Genomic DNA, 21,723 nt, shown 5'->3' with positions numbered 1-21,723 from the left:
TGCTGACTCGGAACGATCCCGTTACTGCTATCCAAATGCTCAGCAATTTCGTCTTTTATAATTGACTCCAGCATTTTCCCCACCACTGATGTCAGACTAACTGGTCTATAATTACCCGTTTTCTCTCTCCCTCCTTTCTTAAAAAGTGGGATAACATTTGCTATTCTCCAATCCACAGGAACTGATCCTGAATCTATAGAACATTGAAAAATGATCTCCAATGCTTCCACTATTTCTAGAGCCACCTCCTTAAGTACTCTGGGATGCAGACCATCAGGCCCTGGGGATTTATCAGCCTTCAGTCCCATCAGTCTACCCAAAACCATTTCCTGCCTAATGTGGATTTCCTTCAGTTCCTCCATCACCCTAGGTTCTCCAGCCCCTAGAACATTTGGGAGATTGTGTGTATCTTCCTCAGTGAAGACAGATCCAAAGTAACGGTTTAACTCGTCTGCCATTTCTTTGTTCCCCATAATAAATTCCCCTGCTTCTGTCTTCAAGGGACCCACATTTGCCTTGACTATTTTTTTCCTCTTCACGTACCTAAAAAAACTTTTGCTATCCTCCTTTATATTATTGGCTAGTTTACCCTCGTACCTCATCTTTTCTCCTCGTATTGCCTTTGTAGTTAACTTTTGTTGCTCTTTAAAAGAGTCCCAATCCTCTGTCTTCCCACTCTTCTTTGCTATGTTATACTTCCTCTCCTTAATTTTTATGCTGTCCCTGACTTCCCTTGTCAGCCACAGGTGTCTCTTACTCCCCTTAGAGTCTTTCCACCTCTTTGGAATAAATTGATCCTGCAACCTCTGCATTATTCCCAGGAATACCTGCCATTGCTGTTCTACCGTCTTCCCTGCTAGGGCCTCCTTCCAATCAATTTTGGCCAGCTCCCGCCTCATGCCTCTGTAATCCCCTTTGCTATACTGCAATACCGACACTTCCGATTTTCCCTTCTGCCTTTCCATTTGCAGAGTAAAACTTATCATGTTGTGATCACTGCCTCCTAATGGCTCTTTTACCTCTAGTCCCCTTATCAGATCAGGATCATTACACAACACTAAATCCAGAATTGCCTTCTCCCTGGTAGGCTCCAGTACAAGCTGTTCTAAGAATCCATCTCGAAGGCACTCTACAAACTCTCTTTCCTGGGGTCCATTTCCAACCTGATTTTCCCAGTCTACCTGCATGTTGAAATCTCCCATAACCACCGTAGCATTACATTTTTGACACGCCAATTTTATCTCCTGATTTAACTTGCACCCTAAGTCGAGGCTACTGTTTGGGGGCCTATAGATAACTCCCATTAGGGTCTTTTTACCCTTACAATTTCTCATTTCTATCCATACTGATTCAACATCTCCTGATTCTATGTCACCCCTTGCAAGGGAATGAATATCATTCCTTACCATCAGAGCAACCCCACCCCCTCTGCCCACCTGTCTGTCTTTTCTATACGTTGTGTACCCCTGAATATTCAGTTCCCAGCCCTGGTCCTCTTGTAGCCATGTCTCAGTGATCCCTACAACATCATACTTGCCCATGACTAACTGAGCCTCAAGCTCATCCACTTTATTTTTTATACTACGCGCATTTAAGTACAACACTTTAACTTCTGTATTTACCTCCCCTCTCACATCGTTCACAATTGGCCCTGCCCTTAATTTCTTTTCCGCTCTAGAACTTCTGTTCCCATTCTTCCGAGAGTCTTTTGCAATATCTCCTGTATTCCCTTTTACCTCATCTTCATATTCACAATTTGTTAACCCCTCCCCCCCACTACTTAGTTTAAAGCCACAGGTGTCACACTAGCAAACCTGCCTGCCAGAATGTTTGTCCCCCTGCTGTTAAGATGCAACCCGTCCCTTTTGTACAAGTCACCCCTAGCCCAGAAGAGATCCCAGTGGTCCAGAAATCTAAATCCCTGCTCTCTGCACCAGTCCCTCAGCCATAAATTCATACCCTCTATCTCTCTGTTCCTGGCCTCACCAGCACGAGGTACCGGTAGCAGTCCAGAGATAACTACCTTCGACGTCCTACTTCTCAGCGTTTTTCCCAACTCTCTAAACTCCCGCTGTAGCACCTCCTTCCTCTTCCGCCCGACGTCATTCGTGCCCACGTGCACAACGACTTCAGGTTGATCGCCTTCCCTCGCTAGGATTTTCTGAAGCCGGTCTGTGATGTGTTGAACCCTGGCACCAGGGAGGCAACAGACCATCCTCAAGTCCCTCCTGCTGCCACAGAATCTTCTATCCGTCCCTCGGACTATGGAGTCACCGACCACTACGGCTCTTCCAGACTTCGGTCTCCCTTGTCGTGTATCCTTGCCAACAGGTCCGCCACTCGGACTGGAAACGTCTTCTGCCCCGACAGTTCCCAAGAGGGTATACCTATTTGCAATAGGCACAGCCACTGGGGTCTCCTGTAGTCCACGTCCACTCCCCCCGGAAACAGTCTCCCACCTTCGCTCGACCTGGACCGTTGGCGTGACAGCCTCACAATAGGTCCTGTCGAGGAAACTCTCGCATTCCCGGATGGCCCTGAGGTCATCCAACTGCCTCTCCAACTCCACCACACGTCCCTTCAGGAGCTGCACCTGGACACAGTTCTTGCAGGTGTAGCTCCCAGAAGCTCCAGCGACGTCCCTGTCTTCCCACATCCTGCAGGAAACACACCGCACCAACTTTTCCGCCATCACCTTGTGCCTATAACCAGCTCTGGCTTAAAACAATGGTATCCTCCTCACCTCAGCCTCCTCGCCGAAGACTCGCACTTTTCTCACTGGGCACTTCCCTCACTGGTCTGCACCTGAACAGGGCTGCACCCTTTTGTGAGCCTTGCTTATATCACCAATTTAAATTGCCTGATTGTCCAATTTACCTGACTTCTCACTTAAACTGCCTGTTGAACTGTGATTAGCACTTACTTTACTGCTCAGCCAACGGGCGTCCTTGCTCTGCTCCCGGACTTTTCAAATTGACTACTACTTCCTTTTGGCGCTCTTTTTAAACTGCCTGTTCAACTGTGATTAGCACTTACTTTACTGCTCAGCCAACGGGCGTCCTTGCTCTGCTCCCGGACTTTTCAAATTGACTACTACTTCCTTTTGGCGCTCTTTTTAAACTGCCTGTTGAACTGTGATTAGCACTTACTTTACTGCTCAGCCAACGGGCGTCCTTGCTCTGCTCCCGGACTTTTCAAATTGACTACTACTTCCTTTTGGCGCTCTTTTTAAACTGCCTGTTCAACTGTGATTAGCACTTACTTTACTGCTCAGCCAACGGGCGTCCTTGCTCTGCTCCCGGACTTTTCAAATTGACTACTACTTCCTTTTGGCGCTCTTTTTAAACTGCCTGTTCAACTGTGATTAGCACTTACTTTACTGCTCAGCCAACGGGCGTCCTTGCTCTGCTCCCGGACTTTTCAAATTGACTACTACTTCCTTTTGGCGCTCTTTTTAAACTGCCTGTTCAACTGTGATTAGCACTTACTTTACTGCTCAGCCAACGGGCGTCCTTGCTCTGCTCCCGGACTGTTGTGCTGTGGCCTTGTAGCGCCAGAGACCCAGGTTCAATCCTGACCTCGGGTGCTGTCTCTGTGGAGTTTGAATGTTCTCCCTGTGACTGCGTGGGTGCTTCAGCTTCCTCCCGTATCCGCAATGCATGCATGCATGTTCATAGGTTAATCAGCTTCTTCAAATTGCCCCTAGTGTGTAGGGAGTAGGAAAGTGGGACAACTAGGAACTAGTGTGGATGGGCGATCGACGGTCGGCATGGACTCAGTCGGCCGAAGGGCCTGATTCCATGCTGCATCTCCAAACTAAAATAGTGAGGGGCACTAATACTTCCCCACTTGATGGTTAGAGTCATGGAGCCTTACAGTGTGGAAACAGGATCTTCAGCCCAACTTTCCCACACCGGCCGACATGTCCCATCTACATAGTCGCACCAGTCTGCGTTTGGTCCATATCCTTTTAAACATAGAAACATAGAAACATAGAAAATAGGTGCAGGAGTAGGCCATTCGGCCCTTTGAGCCTGCACCACCATTCAATATGATCATGGCTGATCATCCAGCTCAGTATCCTGTACCTGCCTTCTCTCCATACCCCCTGATCCCTTTAGCCACAAGGGCCACATCTAACTCCCTCTTAAATATAGCCAATGAACTGGCCTCAACTACCTTCTGTGGCAGAGAATTCCACAGACTCACCACTCTCTGTGTGAAGAAATGTTTTCTCATCTCGGTCCTAAAAGACTTCCCCCTTATCCTTAAGCTGTGACCCCTGGTTCTGGACTTCCCCAACATCGGGAACAATCTTCCCGCATCTAGCCTCTCCAACCCTCTAAGAATTTTATATGTTTCTATAAGATCCCCCCTCAGTCTTCTAAATTCCAGCGAGTATAAGCCTAGTCTGGGCAGCACGGTAGCGCAGCGGTAGAGTTGCTGCTTTACAGCGAATGCAGCGCCGGAGACTCAGGTTCGATCCTGACTACGGGTGCTGCACTGTAAGGAGTTTGTACGTTCTCCCCGTGACCTGCGTGGGTTTTCTCTGAGATCTTCGGTTTCCTCCCACACTCCAAAGACGTACAGGTATGTAGGTTAATTGGCTGGGTAAAGGTAAAAATTGTCCCTAGTGGGTGTAGGATAGTGTTAATGTGCGGGGATTGCTGGGCGGCACGGAATTGGTGGGCCGAAAAGGCCTGTTTCCGGCTGTATATATATGATATGATATGATAGTCTATCCAGTCTTTCTTCATATGAAAGTCCTGCCATCCCAGGGATCAATCTGGTGAACCTTCTCTGTACTCCCTCTAAGGCAAGAAACCTGTCCTATCCATGTACTTGTCTAAATGATTCTTAGACATTGCGATAGTACCTGCCTCAACTACCTCCTCTGGCAACTCTTTCCATACACAGTCGTTCTTGGAACACAATTATGTTCATCTGTTGTACAAATACTATTAATAACTTCTTGTCTTGAGATGCTGGAGAGGGGAGGCACCAGCCTACATGTCTCACTTACAAAGGCACCAGCAACAATACTTTATCACAAACACAACTCGTCCAGACCTCCCGCAGAATAAAAGACGGACATCCTGGCATCCAGCTTCATGCTGCTGATGTTTTTACTGAGCGTTTCCAAAGTCGAGCAACAGCTCCATACTAGCACGTTTCAGCTTCCTGTCAACAGTAGAAATAGCTCAGCCCTTACAATGAGAGGCTTCCTGTGCATTGGAAAAGCTTTCATGTCGGAGACCTTGATAAAGAGGGAAGTGTTGTCTGGCATCTGCGCAGGGTGTGAGGCTTGGTCAGCAATAGGAAATTCCAATCTGTTGACAATATGTTCCAATGGAAGTGAAGAGAATGGAAACGCATTCACCTGCACTCTAATTAACATGCTTCTGCATAATCTGCCTTAACTGGCGTGGGAAAAAATGTACGGGCATCCTGTGCATAACTCAATCTTATTGCTCAACATAATTTATTCCAGCAATTTGACCATATAATGCCTATTTCTCACATGCCTATTAAGCATCCAAAACTTCCAATGTGTTGGTCAGGAAGCATTGGCTATCATGTTACATGTGTTGGAAGGAACTGCAGATGCTGGTTGATACCAAAGGAAGCCACAATGTTGTGGAGTAACTCAATGGGTCAGTCAGCATCTCTGGAGAAAAAGGCTGGGTGATGTTTCGGGTGGGGACCCTACTTTCAATCTGAAGAAGGGTTCCGACCCGAAACGTCGCACATCCTTTTTCTCGAGAGATGCTGCCTGACACGCTGACTTTGTGTCTATCTTTGACCTATCATCATCATCATCATATATATACAGCCGGAAACAGGCCTTTTCGGCCCTCCAAGTCCGTGCCGCCCAGTGATCCCCGTACATTAACACTATCCTACACCCACTAGGGACAATTTTTACATTTACCCAGCCAATTAACCTACATACCTGTACGTCTTTGGAGTGTGGGGGAAACCGAAGATCTCGGAGAAAACCCACGCAGCTCACGGGGAGAACGTACAAACTCCTTACAGTGCAGCATCCGTAGTCAGGATTGAACCTGAGTCTCCGGCGCTGCATTCGCTGTAAAGCAGCAACTCTATCATTAGAGTTAGGTCAGAGAACCATAGAAGGGCATTGAAACAGGCCCTTCAGCCCATTGAGTCTGCACAACTATCAATCATATTTTATTCTCTCCACACTACATAACTCTCTCTAACATCTTTAGTAGTTGGATAGCAATGATTCCAAGGCACTGTCTTGAAGAATAGTGTAGCATGTTAACTAACATTTTGACTTCAGTTGACATCATCAAAAATGATTACCTGGTCATTGAGCTCATGGAATTGATGGAAGAGTGTGATTTGTTTGTGTTACCACATTTACCCTCATTATACATTTCATGGCTCTAAATTGTGTTTTGAAGTGAAGAGTGAATTTCATATTGAGATTCCTAAATGTCGCTGTTTTTTCTCATGAGTGTTTCTCTCTCAGCTGGCCTTGCTGAGGTAATTCATTGAGTCACACAGAGAAAAGGCAGGGGAAACAGGCCCTTCGGCCCACTGAATCTATGCTGACCATCAACCACCCATTTACACAAAATCCTACATGAAGCCCCTTTATTTTAAATTCTTTCCACTTTTGCATCAACTACCCCAAGATTCTACCACTCGCGCACATACAAGAGGCAATTTACTATGGTCAATTAAATTACTAATTTGAATGTGTTTGGGATGGGGATAGAAACCAGAGCACTTGGAGCAAAAAATCCATGCGGTCAAGGGGAAAGTACAAACTCCACATACACAGATAGCTCATGAAGTCAGGATTTGACCCAGGTCTGTCCAGAAACTACATGCCCATGTGAACGAGGGATGTCATTCTGTGATGTGTCTTACATCCTGCTTCCAATGGTCAGTCTCATTCAGCGAGGTGGTGACTCTACCGGTGAACCACTGAGCTGTTCCAAGTCACAGATTCCTATGCACTACGGCATAGCATTGATCAAACCCTATTAGGGTGACACGAAGGGTGCTGGGTATAGGGAATGAGCTGCTGGAGGAGGCAGTTAAGGCATGCACTATAACAACATTTAATGGATATTTGGGCAGGTACATGGATTGGGGAAGTTAGAAGGATATAGGCCAAACGCAGGCAGGTAAGTCTACTGGATATGGGGCATCTATGTTGGCATGGATAAGTTGGGTCGATGGGCTGTTTCCATGCTGTATGACCCCTAAAATATGGTGTCCACATCCTGCAACGTGATCTGAAAGATACTGCTAATGGGGTGCGGCCATTTCACTGAGCTGCCTTGTTGTAGGGAGGACACAGAGTGCTGTTGTAGCTCAATGGGTCAGGCAGCATCTCTGGAGAACATGGCTAGATGATGTTTAGGGTTGGGACCGTGCTTCAGACTCAGACTATTTATTGGGGCTCCACGCCTTACTCTCTGGAGATGCATGACAGTTATTTGGGATTATATGCACAAGTAGGAAGTTTCCATTAGTTATTTTGTGGATAATTGTCTAATAAAGATTTAAAATGACTGAACTTACAGTCAGATAACGCATTTTGAAACTGACAAGTTCTTATCTCTAAAATAAACTGGTTAGTGGAACGGATCGAGCATTTTGTTGATCGAACGAGTCCAATAGATTCCACTGTTGCGTGACATTCCAATGAGTCAGACAGGAACTCTGAATAGAGAGTATTGTGACGTGGGCTTGCGTTTTGTTGGAACAATAAGCCGCCCATGTGCACGGTCTATTATTAAAAGAAAGCTTCCTGTTTGTACAGCTGAATCGGGGGGGACCTGCGGATATTTTTTCACCTTTGTATCTGAGCAAAGACTTGTACAGGAACATTATTGTGTGTGAAAGCAGGCCTCACTCTCTCCTGTGTACTCAACACGTTATAATAGTCAGTCAATCCCTCAAAATCAATCAGGGTGTACACAGGCAAATGGGGAAATTGAGTCTGGTGAGAGAGTTGTATTTGTGTTGACAGGTGCTTTACTCAAGTAAAGCAAATTGCCCGTGTATAATTTCTGCAGAGGTAATTTAGACTTTAGACTTTGAACGGTTCAGCACAGAAACAGGCCCTTTGACCCTTAGAGTCCACGCCGAACAGCGATCACCTCGTAAACTGCAAGGGGTGCAGCACAAACTCGTACTCTGGGGACACTAGACACTGGGGACAATTTACAAGTTTTACTGAAACCAATTCATCTACAAACTCTCTATATTTCTCTCACCTGCTGGGTTTACGGGGAAAATGTCTTGCCCATGGGGATGAGGGATGTCACCCTGTGTGTGTCGTACTGCCTCCTTCCAATGGTCAGTCTTATCCATGAGTACTCCCATATGAAAGAACCATATCAATCATTACACCAAATAAGTAAGATGCAATGTCAAGTTTGCACTGCAGTCTAAGGCTATGTTGGGTTGGATTAGGTACACGGGTGGAGGAATTGGCTTCAGCGCCCAAAGTACAGGGAGAAGCAGATTGGCCAGTATTGCAGTTCCCGATCATTACCTTGCAGCTCTCTGTTGGAAGGTGTTCATGAGGATTTTTGTCTCACACTTTCACCGAAGATTTAATAAACATTTAGACAGGTACATGGATCGGACAGGTTTAGAGGGATATGGGTCAAACACAGGCAGGTGGGGCTAATGTAGCTGTGACATGTGGGCAAGTTGGGCTGAAGGGCTGTATGACTCTACGACTATGAGTTTCTGTGTTTTCATCGCTGGCCTTTGTCCAACCATTGGCCTAGCAACCCCCCCCTTCACCTGTATCAACCTATTACCTGCCAAGGCACAAAGTGTTGGAGTAACATCTGAAGAAGGGTCCCGACCTGAAACATCATTTATTCATCTTCTCCAGAGATGCTGCCTGACCCGCTGAGTTACTCCAGCACTTTGTGTCTTCCCTTGTGTCTGCATGGTCACTGGTCATTGTGTGTGGACAGAGTTTCTCACTGCTGTTCATATGCCCTCCAATGGAATCAGCAGCCCCTGTTGTGGAGGATCATCCATGAAGAACAGCCACTGATGTGAAATTGTGCAGGGAGTGTGGAAAAGTGCGGATTAATTCAGACTGAAGAAGGGTCTTGACCCGAAATATTACCCATTCCTTCTCTCCTGAGATGCAGCCTGACTCGCTGAGTTACTCCAGCATTTTGTGTCTACCTCTTAATTCTAGAGACCCAAGATCCATCAGGCAACCAAAGTGGGCATCTATTTAAAATAAAATGGTGCGATTTTGGATGTTGTCAGCAAGCCTGTATTTGCTGCCTTCAGACTTTACAGATGCACGGCAGAAACAGGCCCTTCGGCCCACCGGATCCGTGCCGACCAGCGATCACCCTGTACACTAGCACTATCCTAAACACATTAAGGACAGGTTTATATCAACCGAAGCCGATTACCCTACAAACCTGTGTGTCTTTGGAGTGTGGGAGGAAATCGGGGCACCTGGAGAAAACCCACGTGGCCACAGGGAGAACGTACAAACTGCATACAGACGGCCCCCGTGGTCATAGAGTCATACAGCAAGGAAGCAGGCTGGATGACTCGGATTCAATGATGTGTAGCGCTGAGGATTAATTGCCGATAACTTGTATTCCAGATTCCCGGCTGCGTCTGGGCGATTCGCCGCCTGAGATAGCCGAGCACCCGACGGACCTTGCCGTATTCTGGGGCGAGCCGGCTACCCTGAACTGCCGGGCCGAGGGCAGGCCCCATCCTGTCATCGAGTGGTACAGGAACGGCGAGCGTGTGGAGACCAGCAATGACGACCCTCTGTCCCATCGCACGCTACTGCCACATGGCTCCCTCTTCTTCTTCCAGGTGAGCCAGAGGCGTAAAGGAAAGTCCGATGAAGGGATATACACCTGCGTGGCAAGGAATCACCTGGGGTACGCCTTGAGTAGGAATGCATCTCTCTACGTGGCAAGTGAGTCGTTTGCTTTCTATTCCGTTGACTGTTTAATATCTTGTCCAGAACTCACTGAGAAGTTCTCAGTGACTTTCTTTTTATAAGGTTCATTTATGTCCTCAGAACACAGCAAAGAGTGGTGCAGTGTTTAGATATACAGCATGGAACCAGGCATTTTGGCCCACTGTGTCCACGCCAACCATCAGTCACCCGTTCACACTAGTTCTATGTTATCCCTCTTTCGCATCCACTCCCTACACATTAAGGTCAATTCACAGAGGCCAATTTTAGAAGCCCACTCTCAGCAACTCCTTGGTTCACTCATCCTTTAATTTAGTTTAGAGGTACAGCGCAGAAATAGGCCCTTTGGCCCATTGCGGCACGGTGGCGCAGCAGTAGAGTTGCTGACTTACAGCGAATGCAGCGCCTGAGACTCAGGTTCGATCCTGACTATGGGCGCCGTCTGTATGGAGTTTGTACTTTCTCCCCGTGACCTGCGTGGGTTTTCACCGAGATCTTCGGTTTCCTCCCACACTCCAAAGACGTGCAGGTGTGTAGGTTAATTGACTGGGTAAAATGTAAAAATTGTCCCTAGTGTGTGTAGGATAGTGTTGATGTGCGGGGATCGCTGGGCGGCACGGACTCGGTGGGCCGAAGGGCCTGTTTCCGCGCTGTATCTCTAAATCTAAAGAAAATCCACTCCCTCCACATTAAGGTCAATTCACAGAGGCCAATTTTAGAAGCTCACTCTCAGTAACTCCTTGGTTCACTATCCTTTAATGTAGTTTAGTGGTACAACGCAGAAATAGGCCCTTCGGCCCATCGAGTCCACACCGACCAACGATCCCCGCACACTAATGCTATCCCACGTAAAAACTAGAGACAATTTACAATTTTACCAAACCAATTAACCTGCAAGCCTGTATGTCTTTGGAGTGTAGAAGGAATCTGGAGATCTCAGAGAAAACACATGCAGGTCACGGGGAGAATGTACAAACTCCGTACAGACAGCACCCATAGTCAGGATCGAACCCGGGTTCCTGGCGCTATAAGGCAGCAACTCTACTATCCCACACACTAGGATAAAATTTTACAATTTTATCAAAGCCAATAAACCTACAAACCTGTACGTCTTTGGAGTGTGGGAGGAAACCGGAGCACCCTGAGAAAACCCACACGGTCACAGGAAGAACGTACACACTCTGTGCAGACAGCACCCGTAGTCGGGATTGAACCTGGGTGTCTGGCACTATGAGGCAGCAGCTCGACCACTGCACTGCTGTGCCAGCCTGAATGATCTTCCAATGCAGTTTTTATCAAAGACACTGATGGGGTAATTGTCATAATGGTTGTACCAAATGCATGTGTAACAGCATGATTTTGCAGTGACTAGAAGATAACTTTAAATCAAATAGTCACTGATGAACATCTTTTTATCAACTTCCCAGGTCTGTGCAAACAGCTGATGAAATCCATGTTTTGCTTTTAGTAAACGTGATTTGAGATGGATGTGGATGACGATAGTCAGTCCAGAAATGATTGCACTCTTAAACTACATTGCCGTATGTAGTCAAATCCTTACTAAAGATCCTTCATGGACAAACATTTGTGGGACTTTGATATTTGACTCTTTAATTAAGATGTTTCGTAGCATATTTTGGACCATGTATTGAAGGACTCTGCCATCACTATGTACTATTGCAAAAGTCTAAGTGCACCAGTCTCGGGGATTGAAGGCTTTGTGGCAAAGTTTGCGGATGATACGAAAATAGGTGGAGGGGCAGATAGTGTAGAGAAAGCAGGGACTCTGCAGAAGGATTTGGACAGGCTGGGAGAGTGGGCAGAGAAGTGGCAGATGGAATATAGTGTTACAAAGTGTGGAGTCATGCATTTTGGTAGTAGGAATAAAGGCATAGATTATTTTCTAAATGGGGTGAGAATCCAGAAACCGGAGGTGCAAAGGGGATTGGGAGTGCTGGTGAAGGATTCCCAAAAAGTTAATCTGCAGTCAAATCGGTAGTAAAGAAAACAAACTCAATGCTTGCATTTATTTCAAGAGGGCTTGTATACAAAAACAGGGATATAGTGTTGAGGCTCTATAAAGTGCTGGTAAGGCCGCATTTGGAATATTGTGAGCAGTTTTGGGCACCATATCTGAGGAAAGATGTGCTGACTCTGGAGATGGTCCTGAAGAATGATCCCAGGAATGAGTGGGTTAACGAGGCGGCACGGTGGCGCAGCGGTAGAGTTGCTCCCTTACAGCGAATGCAGCGCCGGAGACTCGGGTTCGATCCTGACTACGGGTACTGTACTGTACGGAGTTTGTACGTTCTCCCCGTGACCTGCGTGGGTTTTCTCCGAGATCTTCGGTTTCCTCCCACACTCCAAAGACGTACAGGTATGTAGGTTAATTGACTGGGTAAATGTAAAAATTGTCCCTAGTGTGTGTAGGATAGTGTTAATATGCGGGGATCGCTGGGCGGCGCGGACTTGGTGGGCCGAAAGGGCCTGTTTCCACGCTGTATCTGAAATATGAAATGAATAAAAATATAAATATAACCTATGATGAGCCTTTGTTGACACAGGGCCTGTACTCGCTGAAGTTTAGAAGAATAAGGGGGGACATTAAAGCATACAGAATAGTGAAAGGCTTGGATAGAGTGGATGTGGAGAGGATGATTCCACTAGTGGGAGGGACTGGGACTAGAGGTCATAGCCTCAGAATTGAAGAAATGTATTTAGTCAGAGGGGGATGAATCTGTGGAATTCTTTGCCACAGAAAGCTGTGGAGGCCAAGTCAGTGGGTATTTTTAAGGCAGAGATAGATAGATTCTTGATTAGTACAGGTTATGGGGAGAAGGCAGGCGAATGGGGTTAGGAGGGAGAGATAGATCAGCCATGATTGAGTGGCAGAGTAGACTTGATGGGTCGAATGGCCTAATTCATCTTTTCCTTATGACCTTGTACAACCAGAAGTGGTGTCAATACTTATGAACTGATGTTATCTTAATTACAGAGTCAATTATCAAAGTCATGCAAACATTTGTCTATGAAAGATCTTTAGTAAAGATTTGACTACATACGGCAATATAGTTTAAGTCTGAAGAAGGGTCTCGACTGGAAACGTCACCCATTCCTTCTCTCTAGAGATGCTGCCTGAACTGCTGAGTTACTCCAGCATTTTGTGTCTACCTTTGGTGTACACCAGCATCTGCAGTTCCTTCTTACACAATGTAGATTAAGAGTTGGAATTGGACTGATACAAGTCAGAAAGGTTTGCTTAATGTAAATGCAGTGTTGAGTTGCAAACCTCCACAGGTTCATCATGACACAACAGGAATCCTACATCTTGCTTACGATACAGTATGCGGTGTTGCCATTAGCTTGATTGTGGATGATGGCCAGGAATAGCCAGCATCATAAATATATTGTGGACTCTTAACAAAAAAATATATAACAATGGATAAGTATCACAAAATGCTGGAGTAACTCAGCAGGTCAGGCAGCATCTCTGGAGAGAAGGAATGGGTGACGTTTCGGCTCGAGACCCTTCCCTCTCTCCAGAGATGCTGCCTGACCCGCTGAGTTACTCCAGCATTTTATGATACCTTCGATTTATACCAGCATCTGCAGTTATTTTCCTATAGCAATGGATAAAGTCAGAAGGAAACACAAAGTGCAGATGCTGGAAACTAGACCAAAAAAAAATTTGCTGGAGGAACTCAGCAGGTCAGACAGCGTTTGTGGAGGGAATGGGCAGATGATGTTTCAGGTCGGGATCCGTGGACCATAAGACCATAAGACCATAAGACAATAGACAATAGACAATAGACAATAGGTGCAGGAGTAGGCCATTCAGCCCTTCGAGCCAGCACCGCCATTCAATGCGATCATGGCTGATCACTCTCAATCAGTACCCCGTTCCTGCCTTCTCCCCATACCCCCTCACTCCGCTATCCTTAAGAGCTCTATCCAGCTCTCTCTTGAAAGCATCCAACGAACTGGCCTCCACTGCCTTCTGAGGCAGAGAATTCCACACCTTCACCACTCTCTGACTGAAAAAGTTATTCCTCATCTCCGTTCTAAATGGCCTACCCCTTATTCTTAAACTGTGGCCCCTTGTTCTGGACTCCCCCAACATTGGGAACATGTTTCCTGCCTCTAATGTGTCCAATCCCCTAATTATCTTTTATGTTTCAATAAGATCCCCCCTCATCCTTCTAAATTCCAGTGTATACAAGCCCAATCGCTCCAGCCTTTCAACATACGACAGTCCCGCCATTCCGGGAATTAACCTAGTGAACCTACGCTGCACGCCCTCCATAGCAAGAATATCCTTCCTCAAATTTGGAGACCAAAACTGCACACAGTACTCCAGGTGCGGTCTCACCAGGGCCCGGTACAACTGTAGAAGGACCTCTTTGCTCCTATACTCAACTCCTCTTGTTATGAGTAGAATGCCATTCAGCCCATCGAGTCTACTTCAGACGGAAGAAGGGTCCTAATGCAAAATGTTAACTACCCATTCCCATACCCAGAGAAGAGCCTGACCTGCTGAATTTCTTCAGCACTTTGATTTATTTTTCTTTATAAAGTTTGGAGGTGCAATCAATATCTTTGCTCTAAATAAATTCCGTCAGTTCTTACTGGAGCAAGATTTTGTTGTTATTACAGATCAAAACTACATTTGCCAGCTTTAGTCCAAAAGCAGAAATTCCTACAAAAGCTGTTTCCAGAAGTTAGAGGTAGATAGTATTGTTCCATAATTGTGTAACATTGGCCAAAACACAGCGCAATGTTCAGTTCAAAACAATGCATGAATCATCTGACATTGGCCAAGAGAGAATAGATTTTCCAGTTACAGACAATGAGATTATTTGGGGAACTCGGCAAGATAAATGGAGATACAAGTTTAATTTAGTTTAATTTATTGTCACGTGCATCAAGGACGTGGGAAGCTTTTTTGTTGAGGGCTTTTCAGTCATTTAGGGCGTGCAGCGTAGGTTTACTAGGTTAATTACCGGAATGGCGGGACTGTCATATGTTGAAAGACTGGAGCGACTAGGCTTGTATACACTGGAATTTAGAAGGATGAGAGGAGATCTTATCGAAATGTATAAGATTATTAAGGGGTTGGACACGTTAGAGGCAGGAAACATGTTCCTAATGTTGGGGGAGTCCAGAACCCGGGGCCATAGTTTAAGAATAAGGGGTAGGCCATTTAGAACGGAGATGAGGAAACACTTTTTCAGTCAGAGAGTTGTGAATCTGTGGAATTCTCTGCCTCAGAAGGCAGTGGAGGCCAATTCTCTGAATGCATTCGAGAGAGAGCTAGATAGAGCTCTTAAGGATAGCGGAGTCAGGGGGTATGGGGAGAAGGCAGGAACAGGGTACTGATTGAGAATGATCAGCCATGATCACATAGAATGGCGGTGCTGGCTCGAAGGGCCGAATGGCCTCCTCCTGCACCTATTGTCTATTGTCTATTGTCTTTTGTCAGCGGAAAGACTATACATGATTACTATCAAGCCACAGTGTAGAGATACAGGATAAAGGGAGTAACGTCCAATAAAGTTAGATTAAGGATAATCCGATGGTCTACTTCACGTTTACTTGAGAGATTCACGCCTCAAACATTTATTCCTTCCTCCAGATCATCCACTAGCCATTGGGGCAATTGTTTAGTTTAGCTTTGTTTAGACATACAGCATTGAAACAGGCCCTTCGGCCCTCCCAGTACACACAGACCATTGACCACCTGTTCACACTTCTATGTTGTCCCACTTTTGCATCCACTCTGTACACACTAGGGGCAATTTACAGAGGCCGATTATCCTACAAACCAAGTGTCTTTGGGATGTGGGAAGAAACTTGCGGAGCCGAGGAAACCCGCGCGGTCACCGTGAGAACGTGCAAACTCCACACAGACATGGTGTTCACACATGGTAAAGGAATCTTTGAAATGCAGGTGATGAATCATGGATTGTTTGACTTGTTTAAATACTGTGCGGTTGGTGCTGTGCTCTAGAACAAATCAGCCAGGTAGGTGATAGACACAAAAATGCTGGAGTAACTCAGTGGGACAGGCAGCATTTCTGGAAAGAATGGGTGACATTTCGGGTCGAGACCCTTCTTCAGACAGTTAAGTGAGTTTGGCACAGCCCAACTCAAAGAGGCGAGTGGTAAGGAAATAAAAGTTAATGATACAACATGAAGAAATTTGCTAACCAGTCAGCGATTACAAGATACAGCAATGAACATACATCACAGAAGTAACTCAAGTCTGTCACCCCGAAGAAATATTTAATATGCGTTAGAGGTAATGTTAGAAATGAGCAGTCAATCACATCCTCATGTCGAGAGACATACTTGGCGATAATGATCTATCATTGAAGCCTGACAGCCAACCACTTTTGAAGAGTCTCAGGATAGCAATGAATTAAGACAAGTGGCTGCAAGTTCTTCAGCTCAAGGAGTTGTTAAAAGGTCCAACAAAGACACAGTTACAGAATCAAGCTAACTCAGGAAACCAGTCAACAGAGTGAATCAGAATTACACCTGAAAAGTTCACTTATAGTTGTTTTTAAAGCAGGAAAACAACATTGAAACAAGGAACTGGAGATGCTGGTTTATACTTAAAAAAAGACCGTGTTAGAGAAATTCAACGAGTCAGGCAGCATCTCTGGAGAACACAGATAGGTGATGTTTCAGGTTGGGATCCTTATTCAGACTGATTATGGAGGGGGAGGGTGGGGGGGAGGGTGGGGGGGGGGAGAGAAAGCAGACAAATCCTGTTAGATAATAGGTTGATACAGGTAAGGGCTGTTTTGGATGAGTAGATGGTAAACAAAGGCCAGAAACGAAAAGACAGAAGGTGTAAGACAAAATGATTGAAGAATTGGGAATTGTGAAGCTAGAGGAAGGAATGTTGGTCATGGGGAGAAATAGGTGAGAGTCCAGGCTGGCTTTAATCTGTGGTTTTAATTGGAGAGTCGAGGAGGGAGTTGCTGGCGGTAACGGACGCAAGGAGTGGTGCCGGTAGGAGAGAGACTGGGTTATTGCCTCCAGTGCCTTCAAGCTCGGCTGCAGGAGGCACTCCCTGGCACACAGAGGGTGTCGAGCAAGGAGGTGGATGTTGGCTCATGGGTCTGCAGCAGCCTGGGGCTGACCCGGACTAACCTGGATTGGGGGCGTTTCAGTAATTCCAGCATATGGACCAGACTTTGAACTTTTTTTTTTTTTTGTACACATGCCAAAATGTGGCAAATGTGCATTTGTGAGGTGTGCAAAATAATTTGATTGTGCTGGCCATACGTGACAGTAAAGAACCATTGAACCACAAATTAAAGAGCAACAATAATGAAAATACTCAGCAGGTCAGGCAGCATTTTTTGCTTGGGGATCTTTTATTTCAAAACACTGCCATAACTATTTTAAGATCATTTTTTTGAGCTTAAGCGTGGTCAAAAGTTGGAAACAGCAGTGTACACACGAACAGTCAGAAGGCAGCTGTTTTATCAGGTTGCAGACTCTGTTTGGTTTCATCCGTGAAGTTGGAAGGGGTTTTCTGCAGAATCAGCAGGCAAGAAAACTAAAGTGGACTCTGCATTCGAGGAATTGGTTACATTGAGATGGGAAAGCCCAAAGTCTCCACTGAACCTTCATCTCGTATTAATGATCTCATTAATACGAGATGAAGGTTCAGTGGAGACTTTGGGCTTTCCCATCTCAATGTTGACTTTTCACTGGATGCCCAATTCTTTGCTATTGAGGGCGTGCAGGGTAAGTTTACTAGGTTAATTCCCGGAATGGCGGGACTGTCCTATGTTGAAAGACTGGAGCGGCTAGGCTTGTATACACTGGAATTTAGAAGGATGAGAGGGGATCTTATTGAAACATATAATTATTAAGGGGTTGGACACGTTAGAGGCAGGAAACATGTTCCCAATGTTGGGGGAGTCCAGAACCAGGGGCCACAGTTTAAGAATAAGGGGTAGGCCATTTAGAACGGAGATGAGGAAAAGCTTTTTCTGTCAGAGAGTTGTAAATCTGTGGAATTCTCTGCCTCAGAAGGCAGTGGAGGCCAATTCTCTGAATGCATTCAAGAGAGAGCTAGCTAGAGCTCTTAAGGATAGCAGAGTCAGGGGGTATGGGGAGAAGGCAGGAACGGGGTACTGATTGAGAATGATCAGCCATGATCACGTTGAATGGTGGTGCTGGCTCGAAGGGCCGAATGGCCTATTCCTGCACCTATTGTCTATTGTCTTTTGTCTTTTACCTGTGAGGGGTACAGTTTGGGGTCATATATCCCCATGATCTTACTTGCCAACAAGTGAGACCGGGGCTGACCTTTTCCTCTGAAACCCGCAGGCAGTTTGCTATAGGTACCCATTACGAACCAGTAACGTTCTGAGACATTCTATCCCTGTCTAAACCTGATTCAGTCTCTAGGGTTTTGAGTTGGTTGTGATTCACTGTAGGTGCACTACTGATTATTATACATCACCCTAAATTCGTGGACCTTTCATTGTGCAGTTATGGAGTCAGAGAGGTGAACGCCGTCGAAGCAAGTCCTTGAGTCCAACTTGCCCATGCAGACCAACATGTCCTATCTAACCTAGTCCCATCTGCCTGCTTTTGGCTGGTATTCTTCTAAACCTACCCTATCCATGTACCTGTCTAAATGTTTCTTAAACGTAGCCAGAGAAGAGGCCTTATAAACCGAGTCCCCAAGTCTTTGTAATGAGACAAGTCAAAACGTATAAAATATGTTGTAATTATATTCACTTGGCCATACAATACTGACCGAGTAACTTGCCCCTGAATAACTCTGATTAAAGTGATTTAATTCATTCAATTGACTTGTTTCTGTATTTTATAATTGAGAATCTGAGAACTGAGTAAGTGAGATTAGGCAGGTTTTGGTGTTGGTAGATTAAGTAAGCATCAAACTGTGGCACAGTGGCGCAGCGGTAGAGTTGCTGCCTTGCAGCACCAGAGACTCTGGTTCAATTCTGACTGCGGGTGCTGTCTGTACGGAGTTTGCAGGTTCTCCCTGAGACTGCGTGGGTTTTCTCCAGTCGCTCCGGCTTCCTCCCATATCCCAAAGACGCACAGGTCTGTAGGTTAATTAGCTACTGCAAATTCCCCTTGGTGTGTGTTGGATAGAACTTGAGCCCGAACTCAGTGGGCTGAAGGGTCTGTTCCCACGCTGTGTCTCTAAAAACAAAAAAAAAGCCTAAAAAGTAAAATCTGAATAACACGAGTGTAAAATTATTCAGATTTCTTGTCCAGTGAAAGAAAATCAAAAGCAAGATGTGATTTGTTTCCATGTAAAATAATAATGCAGGCTGTTAAGAAATCTGATCAGCAGCAGCTTGAAGCAGTTAATAACAAGTTTGATCTGCCTTGGTTGTAGCATTTGCCCCACTGTTGGAACTACTCATGCTAGACTCCATTAATCACATCAGAGGACTTTCTTCCTGTCAGCTTTGATTCTGATCTTTTTCATGTCCCATTGTCTCGGGCTGCTCTATAAAGCAAGCCCTTGTACTTTAAACGAATATCCAGGTACTTCTCGTAAATGCCTGTCACACAACCCGCTGGCGCGTGGAGGTCGTGCTGATTGACTGAATCCCACAATCCTTTGTGCTTGGCAACCTTACTGGAATGTTCCAGAATGAACTCTGCCCTTTCTTAGGTAGACATAACATGCTGGAGTAACTCAGCGGGGCAGGCAGCATCTCTGGAGAGAAGGAATGGGTGACGTTTTGGGTCGAGACCCTCTGAAGAAGGGTCTCGACCTGAAACGTCACCCATTCCTTCTCTCCTCTGAAGATGGGTCTCGACCTGAAACGTCACCCACTTCTTCTTTCCAGAGATCCTGCCTTTTCCGCTGAGTTACTCCAGCTTTTGTCTATCTACGGTTTAAACTCGTATCTGCAGTTCCTTAAGCATTTCATCTGCCCTTTCTTAGCCTTCATCTATGGCTCTGTTGATATTATATTTTTAAAAGATTTATTAATATACTTACATATTTACACCATACACAAATCACAAATATACAAGGGAAGCACATGGTGCAGTGGTAGTGTTGTTCAGCTCGGTGATCATCACAGCCGTCTATATCCCACCGCATGCGGACACCGACGTGGCACTGTCGACCCTACACGATGTGTTGTGTCAACACCAAAACAAGAACCCCGATGCGGCTGTGCTGGTGGCTGGAGACTTCAATAGGGGAAATCTCAAAAAGGTCATGCCCAACTTCTACCAACACATCACGTGTGTCACCAGGGGGGAAAGAACTTTGGACCACTGCTACACGCCGTTCAGGAAAGGCTACAAGGCCGTTTCTCTCCCTCCTTTTGGGAAATCTGACCACGCTGCCATTTTCCTGCTGCCGGAGTACAAACAACGGATAGTACGGGAAGCGACAGTGACGAGGGACGTAAAGCGGTGGGCTGACCATTCAGAGGCCATGCTGCAGGATGCACTGAGCGAAGTCGACTGGAACATGTTCCAAGAAAGTTCCAGAGACGTAAATGAGTTTGCAGAAGCGGTTACGGACTTCATTGCCACAATAGCCGATACCATCATCCCCACGGTAAGGGTCAGTATCTTCCCTAACCAAAAACCCTGGGTGGACAGGTCTATTCGCGTGGCCTTGAATGCTCGCACCGCTGCTTACAACTCCGGCCTGGCATCCGGCCACATGGACGACTACAAGGGAGAGTCATACCGACTGCGAAGGGCAGTGAAGGACGCAAAAAAGAGGTACCGGGACAAGATGGAGTCACAGATGGAGCAGCAGGACACCAGGCGCCTTTGGCAGGGGCTACGGACTATAACTAGCTACAGGTCCAGCACCCCCTCAACCGGAAGTGCCGGCTCCTCCTTAGCTGATGACCTGAACTCTTTTTACGCACGGTTTGAGACGGGTAACACCACCAGCTCGCCGTCTAAAAACAGCACCGAAGGGGCGCTGGCTAGCGAGGCTGGAGGGGGATCCACCGCCGGGGATGTGCACACATTCTCGGTGTCCGAGCATGAGGTGAGGTGGGCTCTGACGCGTGTGAACACGAGGAAAGCTGGAGGCCCAGATGGTATATCTGGGCGAGTACTAAAGTCTTGTGCTACTCAGCTTGCTCCAGTGCTCACCACAATATTCAAACTCTCCTTGGCAAAGTCCGTGGTCCCTGCATGCTTCAAAAGATCCATCATTGTACCGGTGCCAAAGAATGCCTCTCCAGCTTGTTTAAATGACTACCGACCGGTGGCCCTCACCTCGGTTGTCATGAAATGCTTTGAGAGGCTAGTCAAGAAGCACATCTGCGCCCTCCTTCCTCGCAACATGGACCCACTACAGTTCGCATACCGTCCGAACAGGTCCACGGATGATGCGGTCTCCCAGGTTCTACACACCGCTCTCTCTCATCTGGACAGCCAGGGGGGCTATGTGAGGATGCTGTTCATTGACTTTAGTTCAGCATTCAACACAATAGTCCCCAGCAGACTGGTTGAGAAGCTGCTGGAACTGGGGCTTAGCACCCCTCTGTGTGCCTGGGTCCTGGACTTTCTCACTGCCAGGCCCCAAGTGGTCAGGATGGGGGAACACACATCTAGCTCCCTCACCCTGAACATAGGATCCCCCCAGGGCTGCGTCCTTAGCCCCCTACTGTACTCCCTGTACACACATGACTGTGGGGCCAGGTTCAGCTCAAACTCCATCATCAAGTTTGCTGATGACACTGTGGTGGTGGGCCGGATCTCCAACA

The 21,723-nt window shown here is 46.4% G+C and overlaps 1 protein-coding gene across 3 annotated transcripts in view; it reads left to right on the top strand.

The window, feature by feature from the left end:
- The window catches only part of robo4 (roundabout, axon guidance receptor, homolog 4 (Drosophila)), a 134,711-nt gene that overhangs the window by 30,235 nt on the left and 82,753 nt on the right, over nt 1–21,723 (top strand). For all 3 annotated transcript variants that reach the window (XM_078426780.1, XM_078426778.1, XM_078426779.1), the window contains exon 2: nt 9,638–9,964. In XM_078426780.1, the coding sequence (XP_078282906.1) occupies nt 9,638–9,964 (327 nt within the window). The remainder of the gene's footprint in view (nt 1–9,637; nt 9,965–21,723) is intronic.

Source organism: Rhinoraja longicauda, chromosome 32 (assembly GCF_053455715.1).
Source record: "Rhinoraja longicauda isolate Sanriku21f chromosome 32, sRhiLon1.1, whole genome shotgun sequence".
Lineage (NCBI taxonomy): Eukaryota > Metazoa > Chordata > Chondrichthyes > Rajiformes > Arhynchobatidae > Rhinoraja > Rhinoraja longicauda.
The sequence above is the reverse complement of the archived record's forward strand: the minus strand, read 5'-3'. Positions and strand labels throughout refer to the sequence as shown.